The sequence below is a fragment of the Agrilus planipennis genome, unplaced genomic scaffold, assembly GCF_000699045.2.
Source record: "Agrilus planipennis isolate EAB-ADULT unplaced genomic scaffold, Apla_2.0 scaffold104, whole genome shotgun sequence".
In the NCBI taxonomy this organism is placed as follows: Eukaryota; Metazoa; Arthropoda; class Insecta; order Coleoptera; family Buprestidae; genus Agrilus; species Agrilus planipennis.
In genome coordinates, this window is record NW_020438892.1 from 740,216 (window position 1) to 752,618 (window position 12,403).

Genomic DNA, 12,403 nt, shown 5'->3' on the forward strand with positions numbered 1-12,403 from the left:
GTTTGTGCAATGTACAATGATATTACAACCTCCTCTAAACGTCTATCAAATTTATCACTTCGTTCATTTAAAAAATGTGTTAAGAATTTATTAGTAAGTAATTTGTTAGTTTTATTTGTTTATATTTAGTTTTTCTTTTGTTTGCCGATGATGGTTAATTGGAAGAGTAGCTTGTAACCTTTGTGCTACAGACCTGTGACGCTGCCGAACAATAACAGTTCCCAAATTTTCAATCAAGGTAAAGACTTTTCCAGAGTATTCGAATACATTTTTTTTAACATCGATTTTGACGGGAGCTGTATTTGAAGGAAAGGAAACAGAAATTAAATAAAGTGAAAGCAGAATTGAATCAAAATTTAAAAAAAAAACTACATGGGAATTTAAAAGATTTGGAAGACAAATTAATCGAAAATTTTAAATATGAGAATAATTTAAGGAAAAATTAAAACAAAATACTAACACTAAAGTTCTACGAAAAGGGTTTGGAAGAAAAACTAAGCGAAAATTCGAAAACATTAGAGAACTGGAATAAAATTTAAAAACGAATTAAATGAAAATTCCACAATATTAAAGAAACATTCGAAGGTGCTAATTAAAAATTTAAAGTGTTTAGATGGAACATTAGATAAATTTGAAGAGAAATTAAAAGAAAATTGTAAGGACAATTGCCGGACAAATTAGCCGAAGCAGAAAATAACGTTGAATGTCAAATTAAGGAAATTGATACACGGGTGGAAGAACTACAAGTTCCTGAGGACAATTATACCAGAACGGATTGACAGCCGACTTCTAGGAAAGCAAGAAAGTATAACTGAGATTGAAGGAACTGTTGACGTGAAGGGGGAGCCTGGTGCTCCATCGAAAGACAGTAGAAAGTCTGTTAAAGTACAAGGCGAATATCGCGAGACTATCCAAATACGTCCGATGATAGCCTGAAAAAGGTAGCTATCGTCTTGTTCTTGATGGATAGAGGGACGATCTCATACAACAGCGAGTTCGACTAGACAAGTCAAGAACCCTTACAATAAAAAAAAGAAAGGTCTTACCCTCACTAACCACAACAGTTCAAAAAACAACGCGAACACTTACAGGCTGCGAGCATTTTGAACGCAAGACTGGTTTTTAAACTGTCTGTTGTGGTTAGTTGGGGTAAGACCTTTCTTTTTTTTATCAATACGCTACAGTCTTCTTTATATTTATTTTACCTCATAACTTATGATACTGCAGCGAGCACGAGTGTGTTTGTGTGCGATCGGGCACACGTGTGCGTGAACGGCTTATCGATTAGAGTAATTCATAACCTAAGTTTACTAATAATTTAATAGTGTTTTTAAGTTCTTTAATAAATTAATGTAAATTCATTCTTAGAAGTTAATTTTTTTTAAACCCACGAACACTACAATATTAATCTTGCATTGCAAAAACCTAACTTTATATGTACGTAGGTCGCTGGACTCGACATTTGTAAGGCAACTTTAGATCAACTCGATAAAAAATTGACAAATTCGAAGGGAAAGTTCTGGTCTCTTGCTGTCGACATAACAAACGAATCTGAAGTAGTTGACGGTTTCGAATGGATCAAGGAACACTTAGGTCCTGTACATATCCTAGTTAATTGTGCCGGAATCGCCAGGGATAATGATCTCATCGATGGCGATGCCCAAATGTGGAAGGATGTTTTGGACACGAACGTTTTCGGCTTGTGTTTGGCCACGAGAGAAGCTGTCAAGCACATGACGAGCAATGAGATCAAAGGTCATGTCATACACATAAACAGCATTTCCGGGCATACTGTTCTGCCCTATTCAAGGACCAACGTCTATTGCGCTTCTAAATATGCCGTAACTGCACTGACAGAAACTTTGAGACGCGAAATTGTCCTTAAAGGTCTTGGAATCAAGGTGACCGTAAGTCTGGTTGACAACGTAACACTTACGATCCCATCAGAACCTTTTTTCTTTTAGAGTATTAGTCCAGGACTTGTGTCAACCAATCTGTATGAGTCCGCAGGTTTTCATCCAAAAGCTATCAAAGCTATCGGCAACCGGCCTAGTCTTTATCCCAAGGATATAGCAGACGGCGTTTTGTACGTCCTCGGCACCCCTCCTCATGTTCAAGTAAACCATACAATTATCTGAACTTGTTGCTAGCACAAGACGCACAGAAAGTCAAAATTAAACTATATACAAAATATTAATAATAATAATTATTATTATTATAATTAGTTCTTCCCCCATATCAGTCACTGTGAGATCGAAACTGTTAGTATCATTGCTTCGAGTGATCGAAATTCACTTTTGTGAACAATTTCTTTAATCACTTTCTTTGTGTTGTTTGTAAATAGATATGCAACACATCGTACACTGCAGCATGAGAAATTGCTGATACTAACTACGTAATACTACTTTTGCCCTGTTATATATAATATTCATTTTATAATTAATCTGGTTTTATCTTTTAGGTTCATGAGCTGACCATTAAACCTGTTGGTGAAATAGACTGATTATCTGCATTTTAATGATTTAAAATGATCTGAATAAACAATAACATTGTTATGTTACGTATGTTATGAAACGTCGACTTTGAAATAAATAATTATACAATAATCAATAATCTGATTTATTATTCAATTTAAATAAGTGAATTGGTAATTTAGAGAGAAACTACTAAATTTACTGTACAATTCGTTAAAGGTTGTTTGATTCAAAAAAACAACTTGAACCCAAGAATATAGAGAAGTTTGTATCACGCCTAACGTATTTCTTACAGCACGTACCGAAAAGTAAACGCTCTGGCTAGACGATGCTCTTGTGACATCACGGAAAAAACGCTGTGTCGGCATAGAGCAGCGAGATATTTTCTTGGATATTTTAGTACTTTTAATACTTTAAGGTTCACACCTTCTTAACCTTAACTTATCCTATCATATCAGAACAAATACAATAAATAAAGAGTCGTTTTAAAAAGTTGACTATTTCTTTAATTGTTTTATTACTTGCTATTTGTGACATCATCAGGTGATAAATCAATATCCAATACACTTTTCTTGAAACTTTGTGTTGTATTTAATTTCATAATTCATTGAAATTCTGTTATTAGAATACTTTTGATATACCAGGTAAATAATGGAGAAACAGTTGTAATAATTTTCACAAAAACAATAGCTTTTGGTATTAAATACTGTTTGTAATGGTAACTCTATTTTGCAGTAAAAATCGGGAATCCAATTAAAAATGTAATTAATACTCATAATATTGTACACACAATGATTAATTAAACTACTAATCCAGAATTATTTGTAGAATAAGTATTCACTTATTGCGTTTTTGTTTTCACTTTTTGTAACTTTTTATATTTTGATAAACACGTATAACAGGTACCTCTAACAAATAATAATTAGAAATGATTCGTAAGTCATCTACGTTAGTAATGTGCTAAAAGGTGCAATCTGTAGCTGTTTGAGAATTTCGTGGGATCATTTTTTATTAATTGCATAATATATTGTATCTTTATTGTCAACTGAAAATTTGTTTCCCGTTTTCGCCATGGATACCATTAATTAGTGACATTTTACAAAATTGGCAATCGATTACAAGATCATAAAGAACATTTGGCAATTTTACTGTCTATTAAAAATTTTTCGTTGATCGGGTGTTAGAAATGGAACGGTGGTGTGGAAAATTGGCCATTGTAACAGGCGCTAGCGCTGGTATCGGTGCTGCCATAGCTCGAAGATTGGCAGAAAGTGGAATAGTCGTACGTTACATATCTGTTTCAGTTTCAATTTACTTATAATTGAGTATTAATCCACATTTAGGGATGTTTTTGTAAGTTTTAATTTTTGATTAAACATAAAAGCACGGATGTGTCAAATTTTTACTCTAATTGTTAATAGTAAACTTTGACGACCCCTGACAGAAAAATTAGCCATTGCATTAAACTAGAACATCCCAACATCCCACATCCTTAACTATTCATGAACAGTAATCTAATCTAGGTCCACCTCCACTCCTCTTAAGTCATCCCATTCTGAGTTATCAGACTTCCTAGATACTGAAAATCGGCTGCTTATTATTAAGGGTTAATTTACCCCTTTTGTGCGTGTCCAGGTGGCTGGTGTCGCTCCCGACAAAGAAAGGATCGATGAAAATGCGAAAAAACTACAAGGCAGAGGCAAATTGTGCGGTTTCAAGATTGACGTCACCAAAGAAAATGAGATTATAAAAGGGTTCCAAGAAATTTCGAAAAAACTCGGTCCAATTCACATACTGGTGAATAATGCGGGCATCTTGCCGTACACTTCGTTGATTGACGGTGAAACTGACAAGTGGAAGCAAGTTCTGGATGTAAACATTCTCGGGTTGTGCCTATGCACAAGGGAAGCTATCAAAAATATGATTTGCAACAAAGTCGACGGTCACATTGTCCATATAAACAGCGTTGTGGGCCACGGTGTGCCCATATGGAAGAACATGAACCTGTATCCGGCCACTAAACATGCCGTAACCGCTCTAACCGACAGCTGGCGATACGAATTGATCGAAAACTGCCTAAACATCAAAGTTTCGGTTAGTTGAATTCTAAAAATGAATTAAGGTATACATCGTATCTAGCGATATGGACCAAAACAGTAAAAGAAGAAAAACAATTGAAATTTCGAATAAAATAATTCGAAGTGGTCTGTATTCTGTCGAAACTGCCAGACGCGGATCGCGATTTCGAATTTTTTGGATCTCATCAGCGCGTCGCAGGCAGCTCCGACAGAACACAGACCAACCTTTACCTACTGTCTTAACAGTGCGTTTTAGAAAATACTACAAATGGCGCAGTAAACGCCATCTGTAGCACGATGCTACATTTTAGGATTACGTATGCTCCAACAAGGTCCACTTGTGTGGATATGTACCTGCTGAAACGAATCCCGGGCTAACGTGCCTATCACGTTGAGGTTGGCTACGCCGGGATTCGTTTTCAACAAGTAGATATCCACACAAGTGGACCTTGTTGAAGCATACGTAATCCTAAAATGTAGCATCGTGCTACAGATGGCGCTTACTGCGCCATTTGTAGTATTTTCTAAATCGAAATTTCGTTAAACGTTTCGTCAATTTACTGTAATTTCTTCAGTAACTACAAATCTTTTCTTGTTTTTTTGAGTATTTATATATAGGTATAATATCGTTCAATTACCGCAACTTGATATTAAACTTAATGATTATTTTCGGTGGAGGCGCCGGGTCAGAATTCTTACATTCTTGTTAATTAACAATTAATGTTTATAGTCATTTTGCGAGTTACTTGTTCTCATTAATACTAAAAAGTGAATTATTTTAGAGTGTAAGTCCAGGTTTGGTTGCTACCGAAATATTTAAGGCCGCAACCTTCGAGTTGCCTCCTAATCTAAAAACGGCCCCTACATTGAACCCCGAAGATATTGCGAACGGGGTTGTTTACGCTGTTGGAACACCACCCCATGTCCAAGTAAGTCGATTCGTTTCTTCAGAGTGAACTTTTCCATTAGAATTTTTCAAAATGATGACCTCCAGCAGTTTTTCGTTTGTTATATGATCGCCAATAAAATTTAATTTTTTTAATATTTCAGGTCAAAGAATTAACTATTAAGCCTATGGGAGAAACGTTCATCTAATAATAGACATATATCTAGGGGGGCATTTGACCTTAAAATATATTATTTGTGGGAACAAAGCCAAAAGTTTCGGTCCTTCTTATTATTAAATTATATAGTCTACAATAAAAGAAAACTAAATTAATATATGTATGTACAGTACACTTGATGTGATTCTTGCTATTGTATATCCAAATGTCAATAAATATTTTTCCTTTTCGTTATACTGCCTCATAATATGTGCAGGTAATTTGTGCATTCTCTGTTGACGAATGTAATTTTGCAAGAATGTAATAACTTTTTTATTCTAAAGTTACATTGTATAACATCCAGCAACTAAACGTAACTCCAGAAGTGTTAAACTGCTGATCATAAAAATTTAAGGATGTTTATGGACTCCATACCTTTTTCGCCTAATCGCAATGTACATATAAAATATCACACACAAAATAGAGTAGTAAATAATTTTATTATTATAAAACCAACGCAAGAGGCCATTCTAGCTTTACGGGTAACAATAGAGAAAACGATATAAAAAAGAGAGATCGCGTACATAGGATTTGTAGATTTAGAAAAAGCTTTTGACAATATCTGATTCAAAATAAATAAAAGTAAAACAAAAATACTGGTATGCAAGGGAAGAAAAAGTAGTGAAAGAGCGAATGTAAAGATAGGAGACGAAAAATTAGAAGAAGTGATTGATTTTAGGCATCTAGGAAGTCAGATAAGTCAGGACGAAAGGGGTAGTAGGGATATAAAGCAGAGGATAACGCAGGGTCGAGTCGCCTTTAATAAAAACAAGTCACTTCTATGCTCGCGAACGGTTAATTTAGAAATTCAAAAATGGACAGTGGACGCAGCAGAAAAGAAAAGGGTTCGAAATGTGATATTCCAGGTGAATGATGAGGATGCCGTGGATAGAGAAAGTTAGAAATGAAGAGGTATTAGAAAGAATAGCAGAACAGGGGACTCTATGGAAGTCAATAAGAAATAGGCGAGATAGTTTAGTAGGACACTTTCTTAGGCATGAAGGTGTAGTCAGAGACATATTAGAAGCGGAAACGGGAGCTAGGAGAAGTAGAAGTAGACCTAGATTAGATTACTGTTCGCAAATAGTTAAGGATATGGGATGATCTAGTTTTAGGAAAATGCGAAGATTAGCTCAGGATAGGAAAGAGTGGCCTTCAGGGGTCACCAACGTGTCTAAAGCGAATGACATGCCGGTAGAGCAACCTTGATAAAACAACTAAATGATTTATGGGAATATTTAATATTTTTTTTACCAAGAATTAATTTTGAGAAGGCAAGTTTACAATTTTTGTGAAAACTAATCTCAGGTCAAGCACTACAGATTTATTATAGTTTTATGGTAATACTACAGGTTTCATTATAGGCAATTTACCATTTTAACTTCTAGCTTTGTGGGTGAGTGACTTTAAAAATAATTTATGTAATGCGTATCATTGTAAATTTATAAAATATAATATTTTAAACAGGATAAACCACTAATTTAAAACCAAAATACTTAATTAGTTAGTTTCACTCAGGATCAGAAACTGAGCTTCATCATTTTTTCTTACAAAAACAGTGTTATATGTAAACTAAATTATTTATATCAGCAGTTCTTGTTACGTAAGATCTGTAAATGTCCAAAGAGAACAAGACTCGTTATCGTGAACCTCTTATCAAAAATGACTTGCAATGCCGATAATGGCATATAAAAACTTAAATAAACAACTAATTATCTGTAATACATTATGGAATTAGTTTCTCTAAAAATAAAAGTTATTGTAAAATACATCTTGATTTATAAAACAGTTATTGGAATATTCATCTTCATAAGGCCTTCAGTCCTGGTTGAACCTCCACTCTTTCCTATCCTGAGCTAACCTTCGCATTTCTCCAAAACCAGATCTATCCTCATCCTTAACTATTTGCCAACAGTAATCTAATCTAGATCTAGCTCTACTAACTCTAACTCCTGTTTGTGTGTCTAATATGTTTCTGACTACACCTTCATACCTGAGAAGTGTCTACCTACCTATCTCGTCTATTTCTTTCTATTGACTTCTACAGAGTCCTCTGTTCTTTTATTCTTTCTAATACCTCTTCATTTCTAACCTTCTCTATTCACGGTATCATCATTCGCCTGTAACATTACATTACCAACGCTTCTAACCTTTTCTTTTCCTACCTACCAACCGTCCATGTTTCGCACTCGTACAGCACCGTGCTCCAAACATACACCTTTAACAATCTTTTTGGAATTTCTAAATTAATCGTTCGCGAGCATAGAAGTAACTTCTTTTTTTATAGAAAGCGATTCGACCCTGCATTATCCTCTGCTTTATATTCCTACTACTCCTTCCATCCTGACTTATCGGACTTCCTAGATACTCCTCCTTGATAGACGCTAATACTGCTATATCATCTGCAAATCTAAGGCATACTAATCTTTTTCCCTTGTACATCTATCCCTACAGTTGTGCTGTCTTTAACGATGTTGATCGCGTCTTCGATGTATAGATTAAAAAGTAGCGGTGACAGTGTACATCCCTGTCTGACTCCCTTCCTAATATTTACTTCTCTACGTTGCATCCCTAGCTCTATAACTGCCTGTTGCTTTTTATACAAACTAAGTATCACTCTTCTATCTTTGTAACTCATCCCTACATTTTTATGTATATTTAACATCTTGTCCCATTTAACATTATCAAAAGCTTTTTCTAAATCTACAAATCCTATGTACGCACTCTTTCCTTTTTCCATCGTTTTCACTATTGTTATCCGTAAAGCTAGAATGGCCTCTCGCGTTCCTCTACTTCTTCTAAACCCAAATTGATCTTCCCCTAATAGTTCTTCCGCTCATTTTTTCATTCATTTCTGTACAATTCTAGTTAAGGTTTTTGACGCATGGTAAGTTAAGCTAATTGTTCTAAATGTCTCGCACCTATCCGCGCCTCTCTTTTTAGGTATGTTTACTACTGCTATTAGCCAGTATCCCATCTACTGCCGTGCTCAAAAAGCGTACAATTAAAATTGTTTTGAACATTCCAAAGCAATTTCATTATATTTACACTTGCACAAAAAAAAATAGTAAACGTATCGAAAGGCAACACATATAATTTAATCATTTCTACAATCTGCTTATATAATATTTGATCATATCTGTGTTGATTCATCCAAGGACCTTCAAACTGCAAACACTTAACTCCCCACCATTTGTTGGTAACGTTAATTGTTTTATATATCGGGTTGGTTTCTCTCCAAAACCAGTGATACCGAACCCACTATAGAAAATGGAACGTTGGGTAGGAAAAGTAGCCATCGTAACTGGCGCTAGTTCTGGATTAGGGGCTGCAATAGCCGAAGCACTGGTTAAACAAGGTCTAATTGTAAGTAAATTTTATTTACTACCTACAAATACATTTCTGTTTTGAAAACAACGAATATTTACCTGATAATTCAAATTAAATTGTACGGGTAGGTAGAAGAGTGATTCAGACGTAATATTTGTGTTTAATTAAACAAATCAACAGGTTGCTGGATTTGCTAGAAGGAAAGAACGGGTCGAAGAGCTTGCGAAAAAATTAGAAGGGGCCAAGGGCAAGCTTCATGCGGTCAAGGTTGACATAACAAAAGAGAACGAGATCATAGACGGATTCGAGTGGGTTAAGAAGAACCTGGGGCCGGTGCATGTTCTCATAAACAATGCGGGGGTTGCAAGAACGACCTCGTTAATTGATGGTGAAACGCAGAAATGGAAAGATATATTGGACACGAACGTGTTAGGATTGAGTATAGCGACAAGGGAAGCTGTTAAAGACATGAGAGCTAACAATGTAGACGGTCATATCATTCACATTAACAGTATCGTCGGTCATAGGGTGATAAACTACCCCGGCGTCAACGCTTATCCTGCCAGCAAACATGCTGTTACAGCCCTGGCTGAAACTCTAAGACACGAATTTATTCATAACAAATTAAAAATTAAAATAACAGTAAGTTCTGTTGTATTATTAGCGTCACAGTTTTTGTAACCTGGCCTCGTAAGTGTAGAGGATGTAACAGAAAGAGCATTGGAAGCTGTAGTAAACAATAGCACTGGTGGTTATTGAGTGCAACGTTGCGGGCCGTATTTCTCAACCAGGGTCGGAATAAAACGTTTTCTTCGACAACGATGGTTACAATTTACAAACATTTTTGGTTAGATTTCGTATTGTTAGCACTGGTGCTTATTGAATGCAGCGTTGCGGGCCGTATTTCTCAACCAGGGTCGAAATAAAACGTTTTCTTCGACAACGATGGTTACAATTTACAAACATTTTTGGTTAGATTTCGTGTTTTAAAGAGCTCTATCACCTCCTGCAAGCTTTTCACTAATTTCTGTTACACCATGCCCCATAATTATACAATAATTAAGCATTCTGTGAATGTTGTAAGTATGTATAGTTCCTTGCGTTTTTATAACCCAACCTAACCTAATCTCGCAAGTATCTATATAAACAGTGCTTTACGAAGTTAATGTTTCCAATCGGGAAATTCACTGCATGTCTTTTGTTTAAACAATTGCTTTTAGAGTCTAAGTCCAGGACACGTGGACACTGAGTTTCAAAAAGCAGCCGGCATGAAAGTTGACCCTAACACGTCTTTCAGCAAGATCAAGGGTTCAAATCCGGAAGATATAGCAAACGGTGTTTTGTACGTTCTAGGTACCCCTCCTCACGTGCAAGTACGTTTTTAAACAGTCTTACCAAATCCTTTAAAATACTAACGTAGCTAATTATTATTAGAGTGGTTTAATTTTCTGTTTTTCAATGGTTGTAGGTATTTTATAATTGTTGGTTTCATTTTTAGGTCCAAGAATTGACAATTGCGGGGATTGACGAGCCATACTAATAACCGTTTAATTAATTTAATACACCAATTTGTTGTTTTGATTTATTCTATTTACTGTAATGCAAATTAAAAACCGAATAAAGGCATTTTTTAAATCTAAATCGTCTCCTTCAATTAATCTTTCAATCAATTTTACCTCCATATTACGACGGTTTTGTTAAAGTGAAAAACAAACGCGGCATTAATAATAATAATATTTGCAAAATTATTTCGAAGAAATCCAGTATGACACACAACACACCGTATCTTATCATTTCAACAGGTATTCCACCACGACTTGGTGATATTTAGCAGATAACAGTAACATTTTAAACCACTTCAATAACTGTATTGTACTATCGCAGGTACGATCAAATTGTCGTAAAACAAAGGGCTAAATCGTAGTTAATTTTAGTTCGCTTGTTTCTGGCCTTCAAAAGGACAGGACAGGATAACAACCGCAATTGTGAAAAATTTTAGAATAGATTGATATCAATTTCTATTAGTCAGGGGGAAAACAGATTATGAAATAATGATAATGTTGAGTTCGAAATTTGCAATTTTTTTTGCACAGCTACGAACTCACTCACGAACCTAGAGATAGCTTTAAATAAAATGGAAGCGGTACTGACAGATCAGTACTGTATGAAAATAAATAAAAGTAAAACTAAAATACTGATATGCAAGGGAAGAAAAAGTAGGGAAAGAGCGAATATAAAGATAGGAGACGAAAAATTAGAAGAAGTGGCTGATTTTAGATACCTAGGAAGTCAGATAAGTGAGGATGGAAGGAGTAGTAGGGATATAAAGCAGAGGATAGCGCAGGGTCGTGTCGCCTTTAATAAAAAGAAGTCACTTCTATGCTCGCGAACGGTTAATTTAGAAATTCGAAAAAGGTTGTTAAAGGTGTATGTTTGGAGCACGGCGTTGTACGGGTGCGAAACATGGACAGTGGGAGCGGCGGAAAAGAAAAGGTTAGAAGCGTTCGAAATGTGGTGTTATAGGCGGATGATGAGGATATCGTGGGTAGAAAAGGTTAGAAATGAAGAGGTATTGGAAAGAATAGGAGAACAGAGGACTCTATGGAAGTCAATAAAAAATAGGCGAGATAGGTTGGTAGGACACCTTCTCAGGCATGAAGGTCTAGTCAGAGACATATTAGAGGCAGAAACAGGAGTTAGGAGGGGTAGAGGTAGACCTAGATTAGATTACTGTTCGCAAATAGTTAAGGATGTGGGCTGTTCTAGTTTTAGGGAAATGTGAAGTTTAGCTCAGGATAGGAAAGAGTGGAGGTACGTGTCCAACCAGTCTTAGGACTGATGACCTTATGATGATGATGATGACGAACCCACTGATGTAGACGAGTATGATTCTTAGAAGCCCTAGAACCACTATATCAAAAGTTCAGCCTACCCCTCCATGATAATTTGAGTGTAATGTTAATGACTCATTTGTACTGTACCATACGGTAGGGATTTACTTGAAATAAGATGAAACTAGTTTTCATTAATAAGTCGACTGTTTTCAGCCAGTCTTTACATCCCTAACTTTATGCAAGCAGTGGTATAATTTTGGTCTTCACATGCGTCCCTTATTAACCCCTATTTCTGTTTTTAATATGTCTCTGTCCAACCCTTTAAATCTCTCTTTATTGTTATTGACTTCCGGACTGTACTTTCTTAACTTTGTCTATTTTTCTTATAGGACTACCTCATTGTAAGGAAGAATCGCCCATTTATAAAAAACTTAAGATGTATGTACCTAAATAAGAACAACAAACAACAATATTAATCGGAGAATGTGTAGTGTTTTGTTTATGTACATACAAACTGATAAGATTAAAGTTTATTACAAATCACTTCCCTTTCGATAAGCCTATATGGATTGCTGAATCATACT

General features: G+C 35.5%; 3 protein-coding genes across 4 annotated transcripts in view; all 3 read left to right on the plus strand.

Moving 5' to 3' along the window:
- Positions 1–2,573, plus strand: part of LOC112906865 (farnesol dehydrogenase-like) — an 11,084-nt gene extending 8,511 nt beyond the window's left edge. For both annotated transcript variants that reach the window (XM_025981933.1, XM_025981934.1), the window contains 3 exons: positions 1,446–1,907; positions 1,965–2,117; positions 2,462–2,573. In XM_025981933.1, the coding sequence (XP_025837718.1) occupies positions 1,446–1,907; positions 1,965–2,117; positions 2,462–2,503 (657 nt within the window). In that variant the 3' untranslated portion in view covers positions 2,504–2,573. The remainder of the gene's footprint in view (positions 1–1,445; positions 1,908–1,964; positions 2,118–2,461) is intronic.
- Positions 2,574–3,393: 820 nt separating this feature from the next.
- LOC108737137 (farnesol dehydrogenase-like) lies at positions 3,394–5,850 on the plus strand. The gene is made up of 4 exons (XM_018469829.1): positions 3,394–3,756; positions 4,110–4,568; positions 5,335–5,481; positions 5,603–5,850. Exons 1-4 carry the CDS (start codon positions 3,661–3,663, stop codon positions 5,645–5,647), a joined length of 747 nt encoding a protein of 248 aa, XP_018325331.1. The 5' UTR covers positions 3,394–3,660; the 3' UTR covers positions 5,648–5,850.
- Positions 5,851–8,881: 3,031 nt separating this feature from the next.
- Positions 8,882–10,626, plus strand: LOC108737136 (farnesol dehydrogenase). Its single transcript, XM_018469828.1, has 4 exons — positions 8,882–9,021; positions 9,166–9,627; positions 10,206–10,358; positions 10,484–10,626. The coding sequence occupies exons 1-4, from the start codon at positions 8,926–8,928 to the stop codon at positions 10,523–10,525; spliced, it is 753 nt and encodes a 250-aa protein (XP_018325330.1). The 5' UTR covers positions 8,882–8,925; the 3' UTR covers positions 10,526–10,626.
- The last annotated feature ends 1,777 nt before the right edge of the window (positions 10,627–12,403 follow it).

Bases quoted from the DNA above. Each gene is read 5' to 3' on its own strand.
- LOC108737137 (XM_018469829.1), top strand. From the start codon at position 3,661: ATGGAACGGTGGTGTGGAAAATTGGCCATTGTAACAGGCGCTAGCGCT. The intron at 3,757-4,109 runs GTACGTTACATA...GTGCGTGTCCAG, and splicing joins TGGCAGAAAGTGGAATAGTC to GTGGCTGGTGTCGCTCCCGA. The intron at 5,482-5,602 runs GTAAGTCGATTC...TTAATATTTCAG, and splicing joins GAACACCACCCCATGTCCAA to GTCAAAGAATTAACTATTAA.
- LOC108737136 (XM_018469828.1), top strand. From the start codon at position 8,926: ATGGAACGTTGGGTAGGAAAAGTAGCCATCGTAACTGGCGCTAGTTCT. The intron at 9,022-9,165 runs GTAAGTAAATTT...ACAAATCAACAG, and splicing joins TGGTTAAACAAGGTCTAATT to GTTGCTGGATTTGCTAGAAG. The intron at 9,628-10,205 runs GTAAGTTCTGTT...AATTGCTTTTAG, and splicing joins AATTAAAAATTAAAATAACA to AGTCTAAGTCCAGGACACGT.